We start from the raw sequence: 20,447 nt of genomic DNA, 5'->3' as shown, positions 1-20,447 counted from the left end.
CACATAATTGTTAGGAAGACTGCTTAGGTATATCGAAGTGAAAGGCAAAAAACAAAAAAGAAGAACCAGTAATTTTCCACGGACTTGGAAGCAGCCTACTTTGTTGAGAAGTAGCAGGAAAAACAGCCCAAACTCAGTCCTCTGTTTTTGAAGACGTGACTGCTTATAGTGTGAGAGATGATCAGACCCTTCCTGGAAACGTGCTGGCTTGACAATCAGCCTCTTTAGGTCTGAGAGGTGTGTGTGTGTGTATGTGGTATGTGGTACGTGTTGTGTGTGTTGGTGGCAAGTGGGGTGTGTATGTGTGTTAGACACCACATGGATATGATCAAGATTACATTGTTGGATGGATGGAATTTGGGGTCCACCTCAGAAGGCTCAGGAACATATTAAAATACTGGGGATATTTAATGTATCGACTCAACCAGTTCTATTTTTTTCTAACAACTGCTAAAATCTTACACACAATTTAGACCCAGAAAAGTCTTTAGATCATTTATTCATTTTGCAAATGAGAGGATTTCAGCCCAGAGAAGAAGGCTGAAGAGGGCTGGCCAGCATCACACAGGGAGCTGGCTGCACTGCTTGTTGGAATGATGAACAGCATGTACCCTTTGAAGACAATGTCCATGTGCTTCTGTTTATAAAGTCAGGGACATCCCTGAGCATCTGCCCTGAACAATGTGTTCCCCTCTGAGGCCTTCAGCAGTCACGTTTCTCTATCAGTCAGCATTAACCCCCCCACACCCCCCTCCCATGGAGATGTAGCCATCTGGGGTCTGAAGGCCTGTCCAGGGCCCATTTGCTAAACGAGGGCATTATCTGCAGAGAAAGACTCCTCATCAGAGGCATGTTAATGACAAGCCAGAGGACCGAACAACCAAGAATGGATCCTGCTGCCATTGTGAATAAAGGGACATACGACAATGCAACCAGAGAGTGGGCATCAGGCCAAGAGAGAGAGGGACAAGCCTATTGTGCATTAAGCCTGTACATTCCACAGCCTGGCACTCCAACCACTCTCTCCGTGCCCACAGCCTCCTTCGGGAGCCCAGCCCTGCAAGGGGACCGGTTCAGCTTCATCTCCCAGGCACCCATAGTCCCCCTCCATGACTTTCTCTTCCACATCTCTCAGCTTCTGCATGTGCTGCGTCCTCTACCACATACCCTGCCTTCCTCATGATCCATCTGGTGAATTCCTCCTTGAAAATTCAGCTCAGCCACCACACTCTTCAGAGAGGACCTATCCTTTCTTCGCACCCAGCAGAGTAGCCACCTCTTCCCCTTCCAGCCGTGTGCATCCCTCACAGTCCTCCCTGTGGGTTTGGTGGTGTCATTCTGCATGTCTGGGTCCCTCACTAGGCTGGGAGTTCCTTCAAGGAAGGATTCATCCTGTTCACCTCCAAAACCCAAGCCTTAAGCCTGCAGTAAGTGTTAGCTATCCACAGGTAAGTGAATAAATGCCTTTCTGAGAAAGCATATTTGCTGTCTGTTACTAAATAACAAATTACCACAAATGTAGCAGCTTAATACAATACACACTTGTTGTCTCACAGTTCCTGTGGGTCAGGAGTGCTGGCATAGTTTAGTTGGGTTCTCTACTTAGAGTCTCAGAGGCTAAAATCTGCATTCTCACCAGGAGACTCAACTGGGGAAGATTTGATTTCAGAGTCACTTGAGCTGTTAGCAGAATTTATCTCCTTGTGGTTGTAGGACTGAAGACCCAACTCCTTACTAGATGTCAGCTGGAGGCCACCCTCTGTTCCCTGCCATGTGGGCTTTCCAACATGGCTTCTTACATCATCAGCCCATCAGCGAGTCTCCAGAGCAAGTCTGCCAGCAAAGCAGAGCCTTAGATAATGTAACATAATCACCGAAGGGACATTCTTTCACCTTTACCATGTTCTATTGCTTAGAACCAAGTGATAGTTTCCATCCACATCAAGGGAAGGGGATCATACAAAGACCCAAAGGTAGGAATCCTGGGGAACCATCCTAGAGTTTGTCCACTGCACAAGGAATAGAGTAAATCTTGCTGGTAACTTCTTTACTTTGTTTTAATTTCCCTTTTACTCCTCCTTTGGGTTCTCTCTTGCAGGTGGCTTTACAGCTGTTGGCAGATCGCTTCTGGAAGAAGGTGCAGCTCCAGTGGCCCCAGGTCCTGGGAAAGGAGAATCCATTCAACCTCCAGATTGAGCAGGTGTTTGGAGACCAAGGGGGGCACTAAGTCCTCAGGGACACCTGCTCCTGGGGAGCTCAGGAAGGCAGAAACTTGGGTAAACTCATTCAAGAAACGGTTATGGGAGCGGCTGTGTCACAAGCTCACAGGCCCCTCTTCAGCAGCATCTTTGCAAAGTGCTTTTCTCCCACTTAAAAGCCTAGTGTCACTCTCTTCACTTCCCCTTTCCCACTTTTGGGGATGGCTTCCCAAATAAACCACTGGCACCCAAATCTTTGTCTCAGTAAAGACAAAATTATAATAAGTGTGTGTATAATTGTGTATGCTTTATTATTTTATTACTTCTAAATGTATTTATTTATTCCCGATAGGGAGCTATTAATACTTCTATTTTGGCTAGGCACCAGCATGAACCAAATCTCCCACTCATCGTATCAATGATTGGAAGACCTTACCACAGACTAGCTTCTGGCTTTGCGCATTTCACCCCTTGTTTCTCCTCCACGATCCACACACTTCCTATGCTGGGAGCTGTAGGACACTCTCTCCTACTGTGATCTGACCACTAGCCCTGAACCTTTGCCAGGGTGCTGGTGGACAACAGGGGCGTACCCGGAAGCCCTTTCCTGCACCAGGATGGCTAGCGGTACCTTAACTGTGCACAGAAATGACAGCTAACCACATAAATAGTCCAACCTAAATCCAGCCTAAACAGATCTCCATTTCAACTTCCCCAAAATTCCCATGGCTTTTCCAGAGCCACTGGATATAAGGGAAACTGTGACGGAGAGGAAGCGATAGTGTTTAAAATATCTTACTTTTGCAAATTTTACAAAGCATAGGACCCTGTGAACTCATTGTTGGGGCCCCTTCCAGGGCTTTGGAAGGAACCCTAACATTTAATCTTTCTTGGACTTATGGTACATCCACCTCTACTCACAAGATGAACTGGCCAGATTTGTGTGAGCTTCAGTCTGGGGGGCCAACACACTTAAAAGGTTGTGAACCCATTCATTTCTGTCGCCTGGGCAGAATCCTTGGCTCAGCATGGCCAGCGCATGTCCCCAGGAGGCAGATCAACAGAGGACCAACAAGCCCCCAGGAGGCTGCTTGTTTCAACCAGGAAATACAAACTCGGAGTATAGACTGAAGGTGTGAGGTGTGGAGGTGTGGGGCTGTGGACACCTGGTATATCCACCTCCTGCTGGTTTTGGTGTTCCAACATCCCATCTTATTTCTAAGGACTAAAATACCAATACTTGTTGTAGTGTTGTTTTGTTATTGGTTTTTTAATCTGAAATCTTAATCGTTCAGTCTCAAAATATACCCAGAGAACAGTGCACTAAAATTTTGTATTCCTTTAGAAAACTCTATTCAATCCCCCCGTTTAAAATGCTTCCAAGTTATTGCTATTCTAATTTTTATTTCCAAGTACTAGTGAAGTCAATAATCTTGTATTGCTTTTGATGTTGTTGGGGGGGACGGAGAATTCATTTTAGGCCCTGATCTATTTCCAGAAGGCCCTGAAGGAATAGAGTTATTTTAAAAGTTGAGGGAACATAGAGGGAGTGTCTAGGGAGATTTGGAAGGTACAGGGAGGGGGCTCCCAGGTTGGATCCTCTTGAGCCCGACCACCTCCCAAGCCCGACCACCTCCCGTCTCCCACCCTAGACATCATCTCTGTCCCTGCCACTTTTTCCTATTTAAATTCTCTTAAGACTGAACCCCCCACCTTGGGGATAATTTAACCAGTTCCATCTTCCTCATTCTCCACCTGAACAGGTTCAGATGGGAGGATGGAGGTACCTGGGTTCTGAGCCCTGACCTCATTCCTGGGGCCAAGCACCAAGAAATCAAAGGGTGGGAGAAGATGGTGCTCCCATCTCAATTTTTTTTATAAAACACTAATGCTGCACGAAATACTAGGTATCACCGTTGTCTCCACAAGAACTGGAGTCCCAGGCCAGGCCCACTTCCCTGGATTGGGAGCGCATGGGTGAGGCCTGTCCACTTCTGCCTCCATTTTCTATACTCCCATCCAGACATGTTCTTTCTTTGAGATTCCACCATGTCTTTCTCTCTGGCTTGGGGATATTCTGTCTCTGTAAGGTGTTATATATACTTCTGATAGCATCTGAGTGTCCAGAATTTATGGTAGAGCCCTGGGGGACAGTTTCTATCCCGTATTTCTGCACTGGTGCCCCTTGAGCTACTGTCTTCAGCCTCTGGTTTTTCAGAATCATAGTGTATGAGTGCTGTCCTTTGACAGGCACCTGAAGGGCTTTCTTGGGGTGGCTTGCACCCCTCTCCATCCCCTTCCCCAGTTCCTGGACTGGTGTCCTGGAGAGAAGAGCCAGAACCTGAACAGAAACTCCAGGAGATGAGAACCAGGCCAGTCAGGTTCACTCCTGTATCAACAGCCCTACAACAATGCCTGGCCCATGAGAGGTGCTCAGTAAGTAGTACTGATTGAATGAATGAATGACTATTAGAGTTGCTCTCCAGGGCACACTTCCTTATATCTTGCTATTTAGGGGGAAAAAAAGAAGCCTCTTTTTGACACATTTGAATTAGCCCCGTTGAATCATACTCCTTGTGGTGTGAAGGTTAAGAAAGAAAAGCAATCAACACAGGGGATGCTTTCCTTTCTGGGCACCCTTGGTCAGAAGACATGATTTTCATCTAAACGCCCCAATACTATATTGTCATTTGTTTCTCCTATTTTCAGATTAAAGACCTCTCTTACCCTTTGCTATTGGAATGGGACTCCTCATTTTCCACATGAATAATTGTCAAGAACTTCTATCATAGAGCCTTTTGGGTTCAGGACCTGGTGGAAAATATTTCAGACCCCCCAGCAAGAGCAACTCAGCTAAAAAATCTTATCTGAGACTTGTATTGACCCACAACATAGCAGGGACTGGAGCCCCCAGGAATTTTCACCAGCTACCCCACTTTACCCTCTCCTGAGTTAGTCCCACTAAAGAAGGGATTCTGAACTGTAATCTGTGGGAACTACCCTCTCCCAGAATTAAGAGTGCCTATGAACTTGAATAGGAAATATTGTCTTTACTACCCTCTAAGTAAAATTCACCATTGCCTTTAATTATGAACATAGGCAACAAAACACTGTATTTTTTTACAAAACACTGTATGTTTGCAACTGTATTCATAGCTGTCTGTCACAGATATTTTCACATCACATTACATTTGTTGCAGATACAGTCAGTTCTCATTACTCAGGGCAGTTATGTGCTATAGTCACCTTGAATACTGAATTAGCAAACGCTGAACCACTGCGCCTAGCGGAAAAACGGGCTTACATTCCTGTGAGCCTCTGGTCACAACGTTATCATCAACCAATCAATACACAATCCTTTTTTAATGTGTGGTTTTGTTTAAAGACACCTTATTTAATTTATAGTTGATTAATTAATGTTGAAGTCACAGCCAACAGCACGACAACTCACATCTAAATGAAGCTTAACTACCCATCTATTTTCTTCACAAGGCGCGTCACAGTCTCCTGCACTTAAGCACACAAGGTGGCACTTCAGCACTGCACTCAGAGACCGTTTTAAACAGTGAAGTCCCCAACGAAAGGCATAAAAATGCCCAAAATGTGGCAGTAAATACACCGTGAAAAAGACACCTTTTTTTACAGGGCGCTGCCTTTTTCAACCTCAGCTGGGAACGTGCAGGTCAGGTGATTGAAATTTCTCACTGCTCAAATGACCACAAAAGTGCCATGAGTATTGATTTGGGGGTTACAGATAAATTTTAGCAAGTACACGAATTCACAGATATAGAATTTGTGAATAATAAGGAATGACCTTATCCTGAAATATCATTTATGGCCATGAGTACTTGAAACACCTGTAATTATTAGATCCATTAAAAAAGAAATACATATATTAATGCATGCCCATTTTTAAATATTTCAAAATATTTTTAGTAGTGTGATATTTGGTTTTGATACAAATGGTTTCCTTTGTAATCCTATGTGTTTTATTTTTTGCACTTAAAAACGTTATTCTGAGAAGGGATCCCCAGCTTCCCCGGCCTGCCAAGGGGGTGCATGACACATACAGAGTTGTATGTTCTGGGATGTGTTGCTTTGAGAAGGAAGAACTCCACAGTCTAAAGAGAACTCCACAGTCTAAATAGTCTGGAAGCACAGCATAACTTCTCTGCTTCCTGGAAAGCCACAGGGTGAAAATTCTGCAGTAGAGAAGTGTGTTCAGCTCATTATTTACCCAACATTTTTGACCTAGAGGCCCTTCTCCTCCTATGAGAGGTATTAATACTCTGTGGTCTTCATGCTCTACAGAAACACCTTGGGAGATGCTGCCTTTGTCATTTTTAGTTCTACCAGAAAAGCTCTTGTTGCAGTGAGAAGAATTCCAAAGACATCCTGTTTTATACAAAAGATGAGGGGTGGGGATTCTAGTCTGAATATACCTGGGAAATTCCTCACACTGCCGGTGAGTGTGTTAGAGGCTAATTCCTCTGGGGATTACACTTTTGAAGCTCTTGGATGGATAGAAATGCAGGAGAGGTAAAGAGCACACAGAGGCTTGCTAAGGATTTATCTGGGCATTGTGCTCCCAGCTGGCTGCTTTGTTTATAATTAATTACAGGGAGTATTTACAGGAACCCTTTGGGCCTCAGAATGCTGCAAATGTAACTCACGGGTTCACAAAGCTGCAGTCAATAAACTGCAGCAGAAAGATGGGCAAGAGGACACACCAAGGGCTTCCATGGCAGCCCACGCTCAAGGCAGCTTCAGACCCCGGAGACTTCCAGTCTCCCCTGAGGACTCTCCCCTCTGAGAGGCACACTTTGCACAGGCTCAGAAAAACACCAGGTGTTAGTATTTTTACAGTGATTCCCCCCATTGTACCTCTGCAAATATCAGCAAGAGCCTGGACGTTGTACAAGGCTCCTAGGGGAGCAGAGAGCTTTTGAGAAATAAGAGGTGGGAGAGGACAAAACTCTGTCCTGCTGCCTCCTGGCTGGGGGACACATCAAAGCACAACCAGTGGGAAATTCAGGAAGCAACAGGTTTTGGAGTCACTTGTCTGGGTTTGAAACTTGTTTAAGCTCCTGGTGCCTCAGTTACTTTCTCTCTCGAATGAGAGCAATAATACCTGTTTCCTAGCGCTACTGGGAGCACTAACGACAAGAGCTGATGTTTACAGAGGGCTTTGGGACGTGGATTATCTCACTTACAACAACTACATTAGGCAGGTCTGCCATGATCGTCTGCTTTTACAGACAGGGAAATAGAAACAGAGAGCAGTTAAGTAACTTGCTGCAGATTGCACAGCTAATAAATGATGAATCAGGAGTTTGCAGCCAGGCCGTCTGGCTCCAGGCTCTGTGCTGTTAGCCACGAGGTGACGCCGCCTTTATTATGTAAGATGATGCTAGTACAACGTGATGAGTGATGGACCAACACTTGCTCTCATTGTCTCTACACCCAGGGTATAGTTTAGCCACCACTCAGGCTGGAGTCTGCTTTGTCTATAGAGTAAAACCGGGACTCATCAACACCCACAGCCTGCGCCTCTGCAGGCTCACTCTTTCCCTGCCCATTTCTTTTAGCCTACATCCTGGCCACAGGAAACTTGTCATTACTACCAAATGTAAAATAGATAGCTAGGGGGAAGCAGCTGCATGGCACAGGGAGATCAGCTCGGTGCTTTGTGACCTGAGGGGTGGGATAGGGAGGGTGGGAGGGAGGGAGACGCAAGACAGAGGAGATATGGGGATATATGTATATGTATAGCTGATTCACTTTGTTATAAAGCAGAAACTAACACACCATTGTAAAGCAATTATACTCCAATAAAGATGTTAAAAAAATAAATAAAATAAAATAAAAAAGATCCATCTCACCCCGTTGTTGTCAGGCATGGGAAGACACAGACACACACAGTCTGTCAGAGGGCGTAAGTGTCTCTAGGATTAGGTTCAGCTGCTTATGAGTGAAATCCAAAAGAGCAAGGCTCTAAAAAGAGAGAAGGTTATTTTTCACAGAAAAGACTTCCAGTGGCAGGTGGTGCAGGGCTAGAAGGAGACTCCGTGTTGCCAGGGACCCAGGCCCCTTCTATCTCGTTGCCACCACTTTCAGCATGTAGCTTCCACTTTGTGGCTCAAGAAGGCTTCCTGGGCAACCACTGCCTTGACTGCACCTGGGCCTGCGGGAAGAAGGGCGGGGAGAGGAGTGGCCACAGCCCCTCCCAGACAATGACTTCTACTCACACCTCAGTAGGCCAAGCATAGGCACAGGACCACCCAGCTGTAAAGGAGGCTAAAAATTCTGTCTAGACAAGTGTGCAGCTGAAAATAGGAAGTTCTACTACCAGGAGAGAAGGGAGGATGGATATAGTAGGACAAGTAGCAGTCTCAACTCAGCGTAAATTAGAAGCCTCCCGGAAGGCAATTGAGCTGTAGCAGTAATCCACACGTCAGCCACCTCCAGCCCTTGCTACTCAAAATGTGGTTCTCAGCGTCATTAGCATCACCCAGAAGCTTGTTAAAAATGCAAAATCTGGGCTTCCCTGGTGGCGCACTGGTTGAGAGTCCGCCTGCCGATGCCGGAGACACGGGTTCGTGGCCCGGTCCGGGAAGATCCCACATGCCGCGGAGCGGCTGGGCCCGTGAGCCATGGCCGCTGAGCCTGCGCGTCCGGAGCCTATGTTCTGCGACGGGAGAGGCCACAACAGTGAGAGGTCTGCGTAGCGCAAAAAAAAAAAGCAAAATCTTGGGCTGCCTGCTAATTAATGATTTATAATTTGTATTATAACGATAGCCTCGGGTGATTTATTTGCACACTTCAAATCGTTTGGGAAGCACTTCAGTTTGGGAGGAACTGATCTAAAACAACAGTTTTCAACCCTGGTTGTACATCAGCGTCACCTGGGAAACTTTCTAAAGCCTCCTGGTGCCTGGGTCCTACCTACAGAGCACCTAATTTAATTGGCCTTGGTGAAATCCAGGCGTTTGTGATTCTAAAAACCTCCCTCCGGCGATTCTAATGTATAACCAAGTTTGGCAAACTGTGGCTCTAGGCTTTTTGGGGGAAAGAATTTGTCTCAAAGTAACTCCTGAGTCACCCAGGCTGCAGCGCCTCATCTGCATCTCTGGAAATGTGTTTGGGGCTTCTGCTCTCTTGATCATACCTCACCCCACTCTATTTTGGCTGTGTCTGTGCCTACTTAATAATGGTTTGGGAGTAATGCAGGAGGTTGCACTGTAGTGCAGTATAGAAGACGACATAAAACTGTGCAGCCCACATCCCTGCCTTTCAACACTCCCCCGCTACCCCACCTGGAAATCCTCCACTGGGTGCCCTTCTCCAGGCTCACTGCCACCTAGTGTGATGGTCAGTTCTACTCTTCCTCAGCTCCTCCCCTGAGCCCCTGTCTGAGGTACTCCTGGAAATGTACCTATTCTTACTTCATTATGCAGTGCAAATTATTTCTCCTCTCTTTACCTTACTCCGCTGAGGTCTGTCTTTTCACATTACAGGATTCATTAGGGAGATTGCCAAAAAATCTCCTCCGAAGAGAAAGAACGTCACTCCCTTGGGAGACAGAAGTGGCTATGGAAGACGATGTTTTGAATAATAATCATAAATAATTCCTCTTTACCTTCATGCATTTCAAAATCTTTTCGATTCCATATCTGTCTCAGATTCTAGAAACCACTGACATTTATAAATTTACTTCTTGAAATAAAAAGCTTTGTAAGGCAAAAATATACCATAAGTAGAGTCAAAAGGCAAATGGAAAAATGGAGGAGGGGGAATACAACTCATTTCACAAAGAGCTAATCATCTCTCCAACGTATAAAGAGTTCTTGAAATAAAGAAGGAAAAACCGATAATTCAAGGTTGAAACTGGCAGAGAATATGAATGGGCAAAGTTCACAGAAGGATCAAATGCCCCTTACACATAGGAAGATAGGAAAATATGCTCCACTTCAATCATAATTAGATAAATACAAAATAAAACTGCACTGAGAGACTTCTGGTTTCTGGTCTGGCATATAATGAGTTTGTGAGTTGTCACTCCATCCTAATAACAAGTAAAAAACTGAACAAACTGAAAACCAACAACTCCTCTTGTATGTGTCAGAAAATTTGAGGTCACAGAGCAAACCACTGCCCCCAGAGTTGGAGAGATAGACAGGCAGATACAGAGAATCACAACTTACTGGAGCAGAAACCTCCACGGAAACTAGTACTGAGTGCGTCATGTCTGGATTTCAAGCAAAAATTAGAAGACATACTAAAAGGCAAAAAAACCTGCACAGTTTGAAGAGACAGAGTGAGCATCAGACAAACCTCAGATATGACAAGGATGTTGAAATTATCAAACTGGGAATTTAAAATAACTATAATTTTAAAGTGAAGGCTAAAGAAAAAAGAAAAAAAAAAGAACAGAATATCCAAGAACTGTAAGACAACTACAAAAGGTACAATATACACATAATAGGAATACCAGGAGAAGAAAGAGAAAGAGAGAACAGAAGAAGTATTTGAAACAACAATGACTAAGAATTTCTCCCAAATTAGTGTTGGACATCAAAGCACAGATCTAGGAGACTCATTGAACACCAAATAGGATAAATGCCACCCCCCACACACACCAAAAAAAGCTACACAGAGGCATATCATTTTAAAATTGCAAAAAGTAAAAGATAAAGAAAAATTCTGAAAGAAGCCAGTGGGAAACAACAGCACATGGTGCTGGAATAACTGGATACCCACATACAAAAAAATGAATCTAGACACAGACCTTACATTCTTCACAAAAATTAACTTGAAATGGGTCATAGACCTAAATGTAAAACACAAAACTGTAATACATAACATAGGAGAAAATCTGGATGACTTTGGGTTTGACAAAGACATTTTAGATGCAACACCAAAGGCACAATCCATGAAAAAAACTGTTGGTAAGCTGGACTTCATTAAAATTTAAAATGTCTGCTCTGTGAAGGACTCCATGAAGAGAATGAGAATACAAGCTACAGAAACTATTTACAAAATACATATCTGATACAGGACTTTTATCCAAAAGAACTCTTAAAACTTGACAGTAAGAAAAAGAAAAACCCAAAAATCGGAACAGACACCTCTGCAAAGAAGATACACACATGGCAAATAGCATATGAAGAGAGTCTCAACAACATATGTCATTAGGGAACTGCAAATTAAAACAATGTGATAGGGCTTCCCTGGTGGCGCAGTGGTTGGGAGTCCGCCTGCCGATGCAGGGGACACGGGTTCGTGCCCCGGTCCGGGAAGATCCCACATGCCGTGGAGCGGCTGGGCCCGTGAGCCATGGCCGCTGAGCCTGTGTGTCCGGAGCCTGTGCTCCGAAACGGGAGAGGCCTCGACAGTGAGAGGCCCGCGTACTGCAAAAAACAAAACAAAACAAAACAGAACAATGTGATACCACTGAAAACCTATTAGAATGATAAAAGTCCAAAACACTGACAACGCCCACTGCTGGTGAGGATGTGGGATAACAGGAGCTCTCGTTCATCGCCGCTGCTGGGAATATAAAATGGTGCAGCTATTTTCGAAGACAATTCGGCAGTTTCTTACAAAACCACACACAATTCAGCAATCCCACTCCTTGGTATTTGCCCAAAAGCGTTGAAAACTTACATCCACACAAAAACCTGCACATGGATTTTTATAGCAACTTTATTCATAATTGCCAGAACTTGGAAGCAAACAAGATGTTCTTCAGTAGGTGAATGGATAAATAAGCTGTGGTACATCCAGACAATGGAATATTATTCAGTGCTAGAAAGAAATGAGCTATTGAGCCATAAAAAGCCATGGAGGAAACTTAAATGCATTTTACTAAGTGGAAGAAGCCAATCTGAAAAGGGTACTTTTTTTTTTTTTTTTTTTTTCTGTACGCGGGCCTCTCACTGTTGTGGCCTCTCCTGCTGCGGAGCACAGGCTCCGGACACGCAGGCCCAGCGGCCATGGCTCACGGGCCCAGCCGCTCCACGGCATGCGGGATCCTCCCGGACCGGGGCACGAACCCGTGTCCCCTGCATCGGCAGGCGGACTCTCAACCACTGCGCCACCAGGGAAGCCCTGAAAAGGGTACTTTTAAAAAATTAATTTATTATTTATTTTTGGCTGCGTTGGGTCTTTGCTGCGCGGGCTTTATCTAGTTGTGGCGAGCGGGGGCTACACTCTTCGTTGTAGTGCGCGGGCTTCTCATTGCAGTGGCTTCTCTTGTTGTGGAGCATGGGCTCTAGGCACATGGGCTTCAGTAGTTGTGGCTCATAGGCTCTAGAGCGCAGGCTCAGTAGTTTTGGCTCACGGGCTTAGTTCTCCGCGACATGTGGGATCTTCCCAAACAAGGGCTTGAACCCGTGTCCCCTGCACTGGCAGGTGGATTCTTAACCACTGCGCCACCAGGGAAGTCCCTGAAGACGGTACATATTATATCATTCCAACTACATGACATTTTGGAACAGGCAAAACTATGGATATCAACAGTTGCCAGGGGTTGTGGCGGAGTAGGGAGGGATGAATAAGTGGAGCACATGCAGTGTACTTAGGGCATGAAAATACTCTGTAACTAAATACTAAACAAGGCATGCAGATGGTCAACAGGTACATGAAAAGCTGCTCAACATCACTAATCATCAGGGAAATGCAAATCAAAACTACAATGAGATATCGCCTCACACCTGTTAGAATGGCCATCATCAAAAAGACAAGAAATAACAAATATTGGCGAGAATGTAGAAACAAGGGAACCCTTGTGCACTGTTGGTGAGAATGTAAATTAGTGCAGCCACTATGGAAAATGGTACGGAGGCTCCTCAAAAAAATGAAAACTAGAGCTACCATATGACCCAGAAATTCGAATTCTGGGTAATTATCTGAAGGAAATGTAAACACTAACTTGAAAAGATATCTAGACCCCCATGTTCACTGCAGCATTACGTACAATAGCCAAGATGTGGGGAAAATACTAAGTGTCCATCCACGGATGAATGAATAAAGAAAATGTGTTATATATACACACAGTGAAACATTATTCAGCTGTAGAAAAAGAAAATCCTGCCATCTGCAACACATGGATGGACCTTGAGGGCATTGTGCTAAGTGAAATAAGTCAGACAGAGAAAAATATCATATGATCTCATATGTGGAATCTAAAAAAAAAAAAAAATTGAACTTATAGATACAGAAAACAGATTGTTGGTTACCAGAGGCAAAGGGTGGGGAATGGGCAAAATGGGTGACGGTGGTTAAAAGGTGCAAACTTCCAGTTATAAAATAAATAAGTCCTGGTGCTGCAAGTGCAGCATGGTGACTATAGTTAATAATACTGTATTGTATATTTGAAAGTTGTTGAGAAAGTAGATCTTAAAAGTCCTCATCACAAGAAAAAAAAAGTTGCAACTATACGTGGTGATGGATGTTAACTAGACTTGTGATCATTTCACTATATATATATATATATTGAGTCATTATGTTGTACACATGAAGCTAATATAATGCTATATGTAAATTATATCTCAATAAAAATATACATATAATAAAGCCCTAAGTATATTTTTAACTGAAATAAATGGGAACTTCCTTCTTTTGCACTTTTTTCACTTTTTATTCTGTTTAAATATTTATAATAATTTCCATTTTAAAATTTACGATTCAGTGGCATTAAGTAGTACATTCACAATGCTGTGCAACCATCACCACTGTCCATTTCCAGGACTTTTTCATCATCCCAAACTGAAACTCTGTACTGATTGAACAAGAACTCCCCATTTCCTCCTTTCCCCAGTCCCTGGTGACCTCTACTGTACTTGGCTTTCTGTCTCTATGAATTTGCCTATTCTAGGTGCCTCATATCAGTGGAATCATGCAATATTTATCCTGCTTTGTCTGGCTTATTTCACTTAGCACCACGTTTTCAAGGTTCATCTATGTTGTAACACGTATCAGAATTTTATCCCTTTTTAGAGCTGAACAATATTCAGCTTGTATGCAGGTAACCACATTTTCCTAATTCATTCATCTGTTGATGGACATCTGGGTTGCTTCTACCTTTTGGTTATTGTGAATGATGATGCTGTGAACATTGGCCTAATAGTATCTGTTTGAGTCCCTGTCTTCAATTCTTTTGAGTATATACTTTGGAGTGGGGAATTTCTGGATCATATGAAAATTCTATGTTTAACTTTTTGAGGAACCACCAAACTATTTTTCACAGTGGCTGCAATATTTTACATTTCTACCAGCAATGCACAAAGCTTCCAATTTCCCCACATCTTCAACCAACACTTGTTAACTTCCATTTTTTCTTCGTTTTAAGTAACAGCCATCCAAATGTGTATGAAGTTGTATCCTATTGTGTGTGGGGTTTTCAGTTTGGTCGAGGAATAACTGACAAATAAAATTGTAATATATTTAAAGTACAATGTGGTTTGTGCACTTCACTGTAGGTAAATTTTATGGACAGGTAGGAAGCTAGGTGTGAAGGCATAAATACCTGTATCTGCTATTAACATTTATAAAAATAAGTCAAGTGTGATTTTTTTAATATCTTAAGGATGACATATAGATATATGTACACCTATAGATGAATTATTTTTCGAACAAATCTTGAAAGTCTATAAAATGTCACTGGAAGAATCCGTTAAAATGTTTCACAGTTTATTGTGAACTGTAATATTTTTACAGGCATATAAAAAGAGTTTTGTGTTCATGCAATTGCTAAGCTATTGGTTCAATTACAAGAAAGAAACAGCAGAGAAAAAAAGACTGTAAGCTCCTAAACTTTAGAGTATAAGTGGGCTCCTAACTTGGAAGAAGGAAAGACATAAGGGAAAAGAGAAAAAAGGATAATTAGGATGCGAAAAGAGGATAATTACGATGCAAAAAAAGAACATGGCTCATGAATTACCTTGAAAGCAGTTTTAAAATACAATTCTCTTAATTCATTCCCATCCTGAGAAAATGTACAGAATAAAGCCAACAGTTCTCCCTGGCCTGCTGACAACTTTATTAAACCAAGTGACTTCTGAAGTCTCCGTTCAAAGAAACAGAATACCTTTATGGGAGGCCAGGGTGGTGCAAAATTTGCAAAAGAAGGCGGGGGACGTTAATTAGATGCTGGATTATATTGCAGACAACGTCAAGGCTGATTAGCTGTGTGGACCAAGGGCACAACAGGAATCTCTAACCACTGGAAAATCTGCCATTTGCAGTGTTGACTGTTTGCTTTTCAGCATTGCAGCCAGGCAAGGCTGCTCTGTGAAGATGCCAGGGAGGGGCTTTACCTCCATCCATCATGGTGGAATAATTCACTATGCCTTCATATTCTCTGTCATGGACCCCAAAGAAAATAAAGAAGAGTGCAAAATATGGGTGAAAAAAACAAAATTGGCAAAGAAGTTAAAGTTTTTTTAGTATTTTAGAATATTTAGTATTTTTAGTAAATGTGGGAGATAATGCAACATTTTGCCTTTTGGAATCAGGCCAAGGTTTGAATGTTGGCTCTGCTGTGTGACATGGGGAAAGTTACTTAACCACTCTGATCCTCAGGTTCCCCATAGTCTTATATCCTTACGGTTAACATAGGACACCTGTGAGGATTAAATGACATAACACATGAAAATCACCTAATATAGCTCCATAATACCTTATCTGCATCCCCCAAATCCAAAAATCTCCTATAACCAAAGGTTTTTCCTAGCTCATTTGGAGGCAAAACCTGACATGACATGACATGAGGCCATATAGTCTTCATCCCACTTAATGTGAATATTCATGTTTCTCTTTAGAAGTAGTAATGTTTTGTTTATGGGGAGTTGCCCCAGACCCTTCTGGAGTATCACATAATATGCGGTATATACACTGGATTAAATTTATGAATTCAAAACATTCTGAATTCCAAAGCACATCTGACCCCAAGAATTTCAGATAAAGGATTGTGAACCTCTATGACATCCTCATTTTATTAGCACTTTATAAATTCACTGTTCCCACTTCATGGCACATCAAAACCTCCCATGTGTGGATTCAACTTATGTTAAAAGAGTTTATGTGAGTTGATTGTGGTTGCTTTTGATTCGATTATATAATATAAGTGAGGTTGGGGTCATCTTCCCAAAGAAAAGCACAGTCTCTGAGCAAAGACTTCTACTACCTCCAGACAGCTCTTGAGTCTCCAGGATACAAAGTTTAAGGAGGAAAGATTATGGTCACTCCCGTTCAGAAGACACCATTGAACAAATGAGGGGAGTCAAGGAAGAGGAGACCAGAAAATGACCATACCTTTGGTTCAAGCCAGGGAAGCCGAGAAGACAGACCGGCGACTTGCACTCTCCCTCTCAGCTTAGGAGCAAACAGCTCAACTAAGGAATCACCTGATGAGCTAGTGCGTGCGTTAAAGAGCACAGCTTCTGAGCAAGTTTTAATATTAAATGGCTGATCTACAAAGCAGCAGATGGCAAGAAAATGGAAATTCTGAAAGATATGACTTGTAAAAACTGGTTTTTGAAAGTTGTATAAATTAAATATAAAGTGAGAGTACAGTTACAGGAAATAAGTAGCTTTCCATTCATTTCAGGCTGCTTTATTCTTTGGCATAAATTGTTCTGAAGATGTTATAGACTTATACTCATTTTTAACTGTATATAAAGCTGAATTAATAATAAAAACCTTAATTTGGTTAACAGTTTAGGTAACCAGTCTTTAAAATGTCTCTCAGATGCCGGTTGAGAGGATGCCGAAGCATCCTGGCAAAACCTATCAGAGAAGTATGGGCGCCATCCTCTGGTGAAACTGAAAACTGCAACTGTGCATGTACCACTTTCAGCTGCTACAAACTCAATCCTTAAACTGAAAGAGGTTACTGATCAACAAGCCAGTGTTATTTCCCCCAGTGCTGACCTCCTTCCAAAACGTCTATAATCAGCTCTGTAAACTCACACCAGTAGACTGAGGTATTGTCATGTTTACGTTAAAAGAAAACATACATGAAAAAAGTTTTATGAGGAACTATTTTATAAGAATCAAAATACAGACACACGTGTATATACTTCCAGGTTCCCATCACTCAAATACTTTTAATCCTTTTCCCTGGCCTCAGAAAACTTTAAAAAATATTTACATGTATTAAGTAAATAATAAAGACATAAATATTTTGAGTAATCATTGTTAGCCTTCAAGTGTTGCCTTTGGGCTAGATGTGAGAATTAGGGAGATTTGGAAAACTGTGGCAATCATGGAAATAAACAAAGGCTGCCCAAATGTGAAATAGGCAAAGGCAATTTACTCAGGGATTGCTACAGCAAGGGAGTCAGCCACCATCTCTCACTTGTGTTGGCTGAGACTCAAAAGCAGGCAGAGGAGTGGGAGAGCTTTGGAAAAAGGGGAAGTCTTCCAGTGTGCCCTGATTGGAGGTGGCTGGCATGGGGAAGCTATGGCAGGCTACCTAGAAGCACAGCCTCTTACGATTGGTTAGAAGTGCGTATTTCACTTTCTCAGGTTGGTCCTAAATTGGAAGGGGGGACAAAAATTAGGGAAGCTGTCAGTTATTAATCAAGTCCTGGCCATCTGGGGTCAATTGTTACAGGGCTTACTGTTTGGCTTCCTGGAGCAATTACTAGAGATACGGCCTGACTTTCTACAAGTCTGACTCATAGATAGCAAACTGGCTTCCTGGGCTGCTTATTGTAGATAAGGAGCTGGTTTTCTCCGCTGGTTGCTGCAGATTGTGGGTCAGCGTTCTATTCTTATGTGTAGTCTGATCATTGTCTGTTTTGTATATTCAGGCTCTCACACCGAAGGCAACAGCCAGGAAGGGGGACCTTGAGAAGCAGGGGCCCTGTCATGAGTGAAGAGCAATGCCCAGTCCTGGGTTTACATCCCTGCACTAGGTTCCCCTTGAGCAACAAGACTGGAGTCTGTTAAAAGCCTGCTCTGGATCCTTCTTTGAGACAGTGAAGAAGGATGTGATGAACTAAGGAAGAAACAACAAATAGGATGTAGAATGAAACATACAATATTTAAATGTGCAAAATAGCATAAAAAGCCCCACCCCCCCAGCAGTGTTACTCTCACCTAGAGCAATGGTAACAACCCTCTACACCACCAGCCCTGTTAAAATTCTAGCTTCTCCTCTGAGGAGCTTAACCAAGGAGGCTCGGGCCCCCTTCCCTCTCAGAGCAGGGAGACTCAGGGTCCTTGTGTAGGAAGGAATTCATCAGACCAAACGTGCTCCTACTGGCTGCCCCTCCTCTCCATGCTGCTTTGAGTCCTAGGGGAGCAGGAAGCGGCATCCCTTGGAGAAACTGGTCATTGTCCTGAGTTTCTGGGTCTCAGTGGCTCCCTATGTGCTGCTGCCAGCAGCCTCCACCCAGGATGGGGGCGTGGACGCCCCAGAGGCCTGGGCTGGGAGCTGCCGCCAAGGCAGTGGCCGGAGACCCAGGCTTCCTGGATACAGTCCTACTCCACCCACTTCCCTCAGGCCTCCAGAGGCCCCTTCTGGGGCCCTGGGTGCCAAACAGAAGTAGCCGACTCCCCTGCAACAGTGGTTTTCTTGGAAACAGGGGAGTTCTTTAAGTCCATGTTCTCAGCCAAAAAGGCTGTGAAGAGGCTTTTAGAATCCCCTAGAGCAGCTCCTCGTCTACGTAAAGGACACAATTTTATTCCGATATTCAGTCATGCTCGGTGTTTGCTGCTGCAGAAGAATCAGAATGAAGGAGACTATTTGTGTTCTCGGAGCTTTTTCCTGGCTCCCAGCCCCACCCCATGCCGAGAGGAAACTAGGCCCTGGGTTTAGGAGAAGCTGCTCAGAGGTCCCCTCTTGTGGCCTCTTGAGGAGATTGTGCATGAGCCCCTGGGTGGAGAGAGGGTGCGGGGAGCTTTGAGGAGGGGGGAAACGAGACAGGACACGGGGGGGGAGGGTCCCAAGACTGAGGGGCCGAGTGAGGGTATAGTGCAGTCGTGGTGTGCCCAGGAGCCCCGCGCTGCCTGGAACCTGGGTGAGGTCAGAGATTGCTCCCCAGTGGCAGAACCGCCTGCCCTGGCTTACAGAGGTGCTCATTTTATTGAGAGCTCCAGGGCTCAAACCACATTTTGGAAATCAGTTTTCTTTTGTAATATATATTGCTTCCTTGAGAAATAAAAATGGAAAATATTTTGTTAACTTTTAGAAAAAATAACATTTATTTTTAAAATAAAAATGAAAAACATATACCTATATTTTTAATAGATAATACATTCATGGAGTTGAAAAATGAAAATAACATACAAAGGTATATAACCTTGCTCACATCTCCAAATAAACAAAAGTAATAATTTCTATTCATTTTTTCCAATCCTTTTTTTCAAGTACAAGCAAATATGAATCCATTGTCTTTTCTCCCTCCCTGCTCTGTAGCTTGCTCTTATGTTTAACATTAAATGTCGAAAATCTTTCCACATCAGTTCATAGAGAACTTCCACATCTTCTTTTACAGCTGCATGATATTCCATCGTATGGATGTACCCTAACTTATTTAACTACCTCTTATTGATGAACATGTGTTGTTTTCAATTGTCATTTCAAAATTGCATTGTATATAGTTTGTTTTGCAATTGTACAAATTCATCTGTGCAATTCCCAGAAGGGGAATTTCTGAGCCATAGAGTACACATTTATAATTTTGATAGACTTTTTGGCAGGGAGAAGGAAGGATTTATTACTTGCAGCAAGTAAGGAGAACGCCGGGAACATTTCCCAAAGCAGCGTCTCCTAATTTTGATAGATGTTGCCAGCTTGCTCCATAGGGGTTGTATTAATTTGTATTGTTATCAGCAGTACAACTATATGTAGAGTGTGGGACAAAGTGCAGTGAAGACCTGCATGCTATATATAGAAAAGTATATGTAAAACTTATCAATTAAGGTAACAAGCTGCTAAATAAAGTGTGTACATTCTATTCTACTGCCATGATAACTATACCTTCATAAGGACCTGGACTTCCAGGCTGAATTTAGAAATCATGGGTTCCTCAGTGTTCTGCATCAGAAGATGGGGAGCAGCCTCCAGCCTGCAGCTGCTCCTTTCTCTCTCAATCCCTATTTCAGTCCCACACTCAGGGGGCCTTGCACTCACACATGCAGACACCCACACCTCTAAACTCTATTCATGTCACCCTATGAACAGCCACCCCTCAGGGTCAAGGAAGCACAGGCATCATGGTCAATCCTTGAGAGGAT

General features: G+C 43.3%; 1 protein-coding gene across 1 annotated transcript in view; it reads left to right on the top strand.

The window, feature by feature from the left end:
• AOAH (acyloxyacyl hydrolase) overlaps positions 1-2,350 on the top strand; it is a 170,942-nt gene extending 168,592 nt beyond the window's left edge. The window contains exon 21 of the mRNA XM_060019946.1: positions 2,099-2,350. Within this exon, the coding sequence (XP_059875929.1) occupies positions 2,099-2,227 (129 nt within the window). The 3' untranslated portion in view covers positions 2,228-2,350. The remainder of the gene's footprint in view (positions 1-2,098) is intronic.
• The last annotated feature ends 18,097 nt before the right edge of the window (positions 2,351-20,447 follow it).

The sequence above is a fragment of the Delphinus delphis genome, chromosome 9 (assembly GCF_949987515.2).
Source record: "Delphinus delphis chromosome 9, mDelDel1.2, whole genome shotgun sequence".
Lineage (NCBI taxonomy): Eukaryota > Metazoa > Chordata > Mammalia > Artiodactyla > Delphinidae > Delphinus > Delphinus delphis.
The sequence above is the reverse complement of the archived record's forward strand: the minus strand, read 5'-3'. Positions and strand labels throughout refer to the sequence as shown.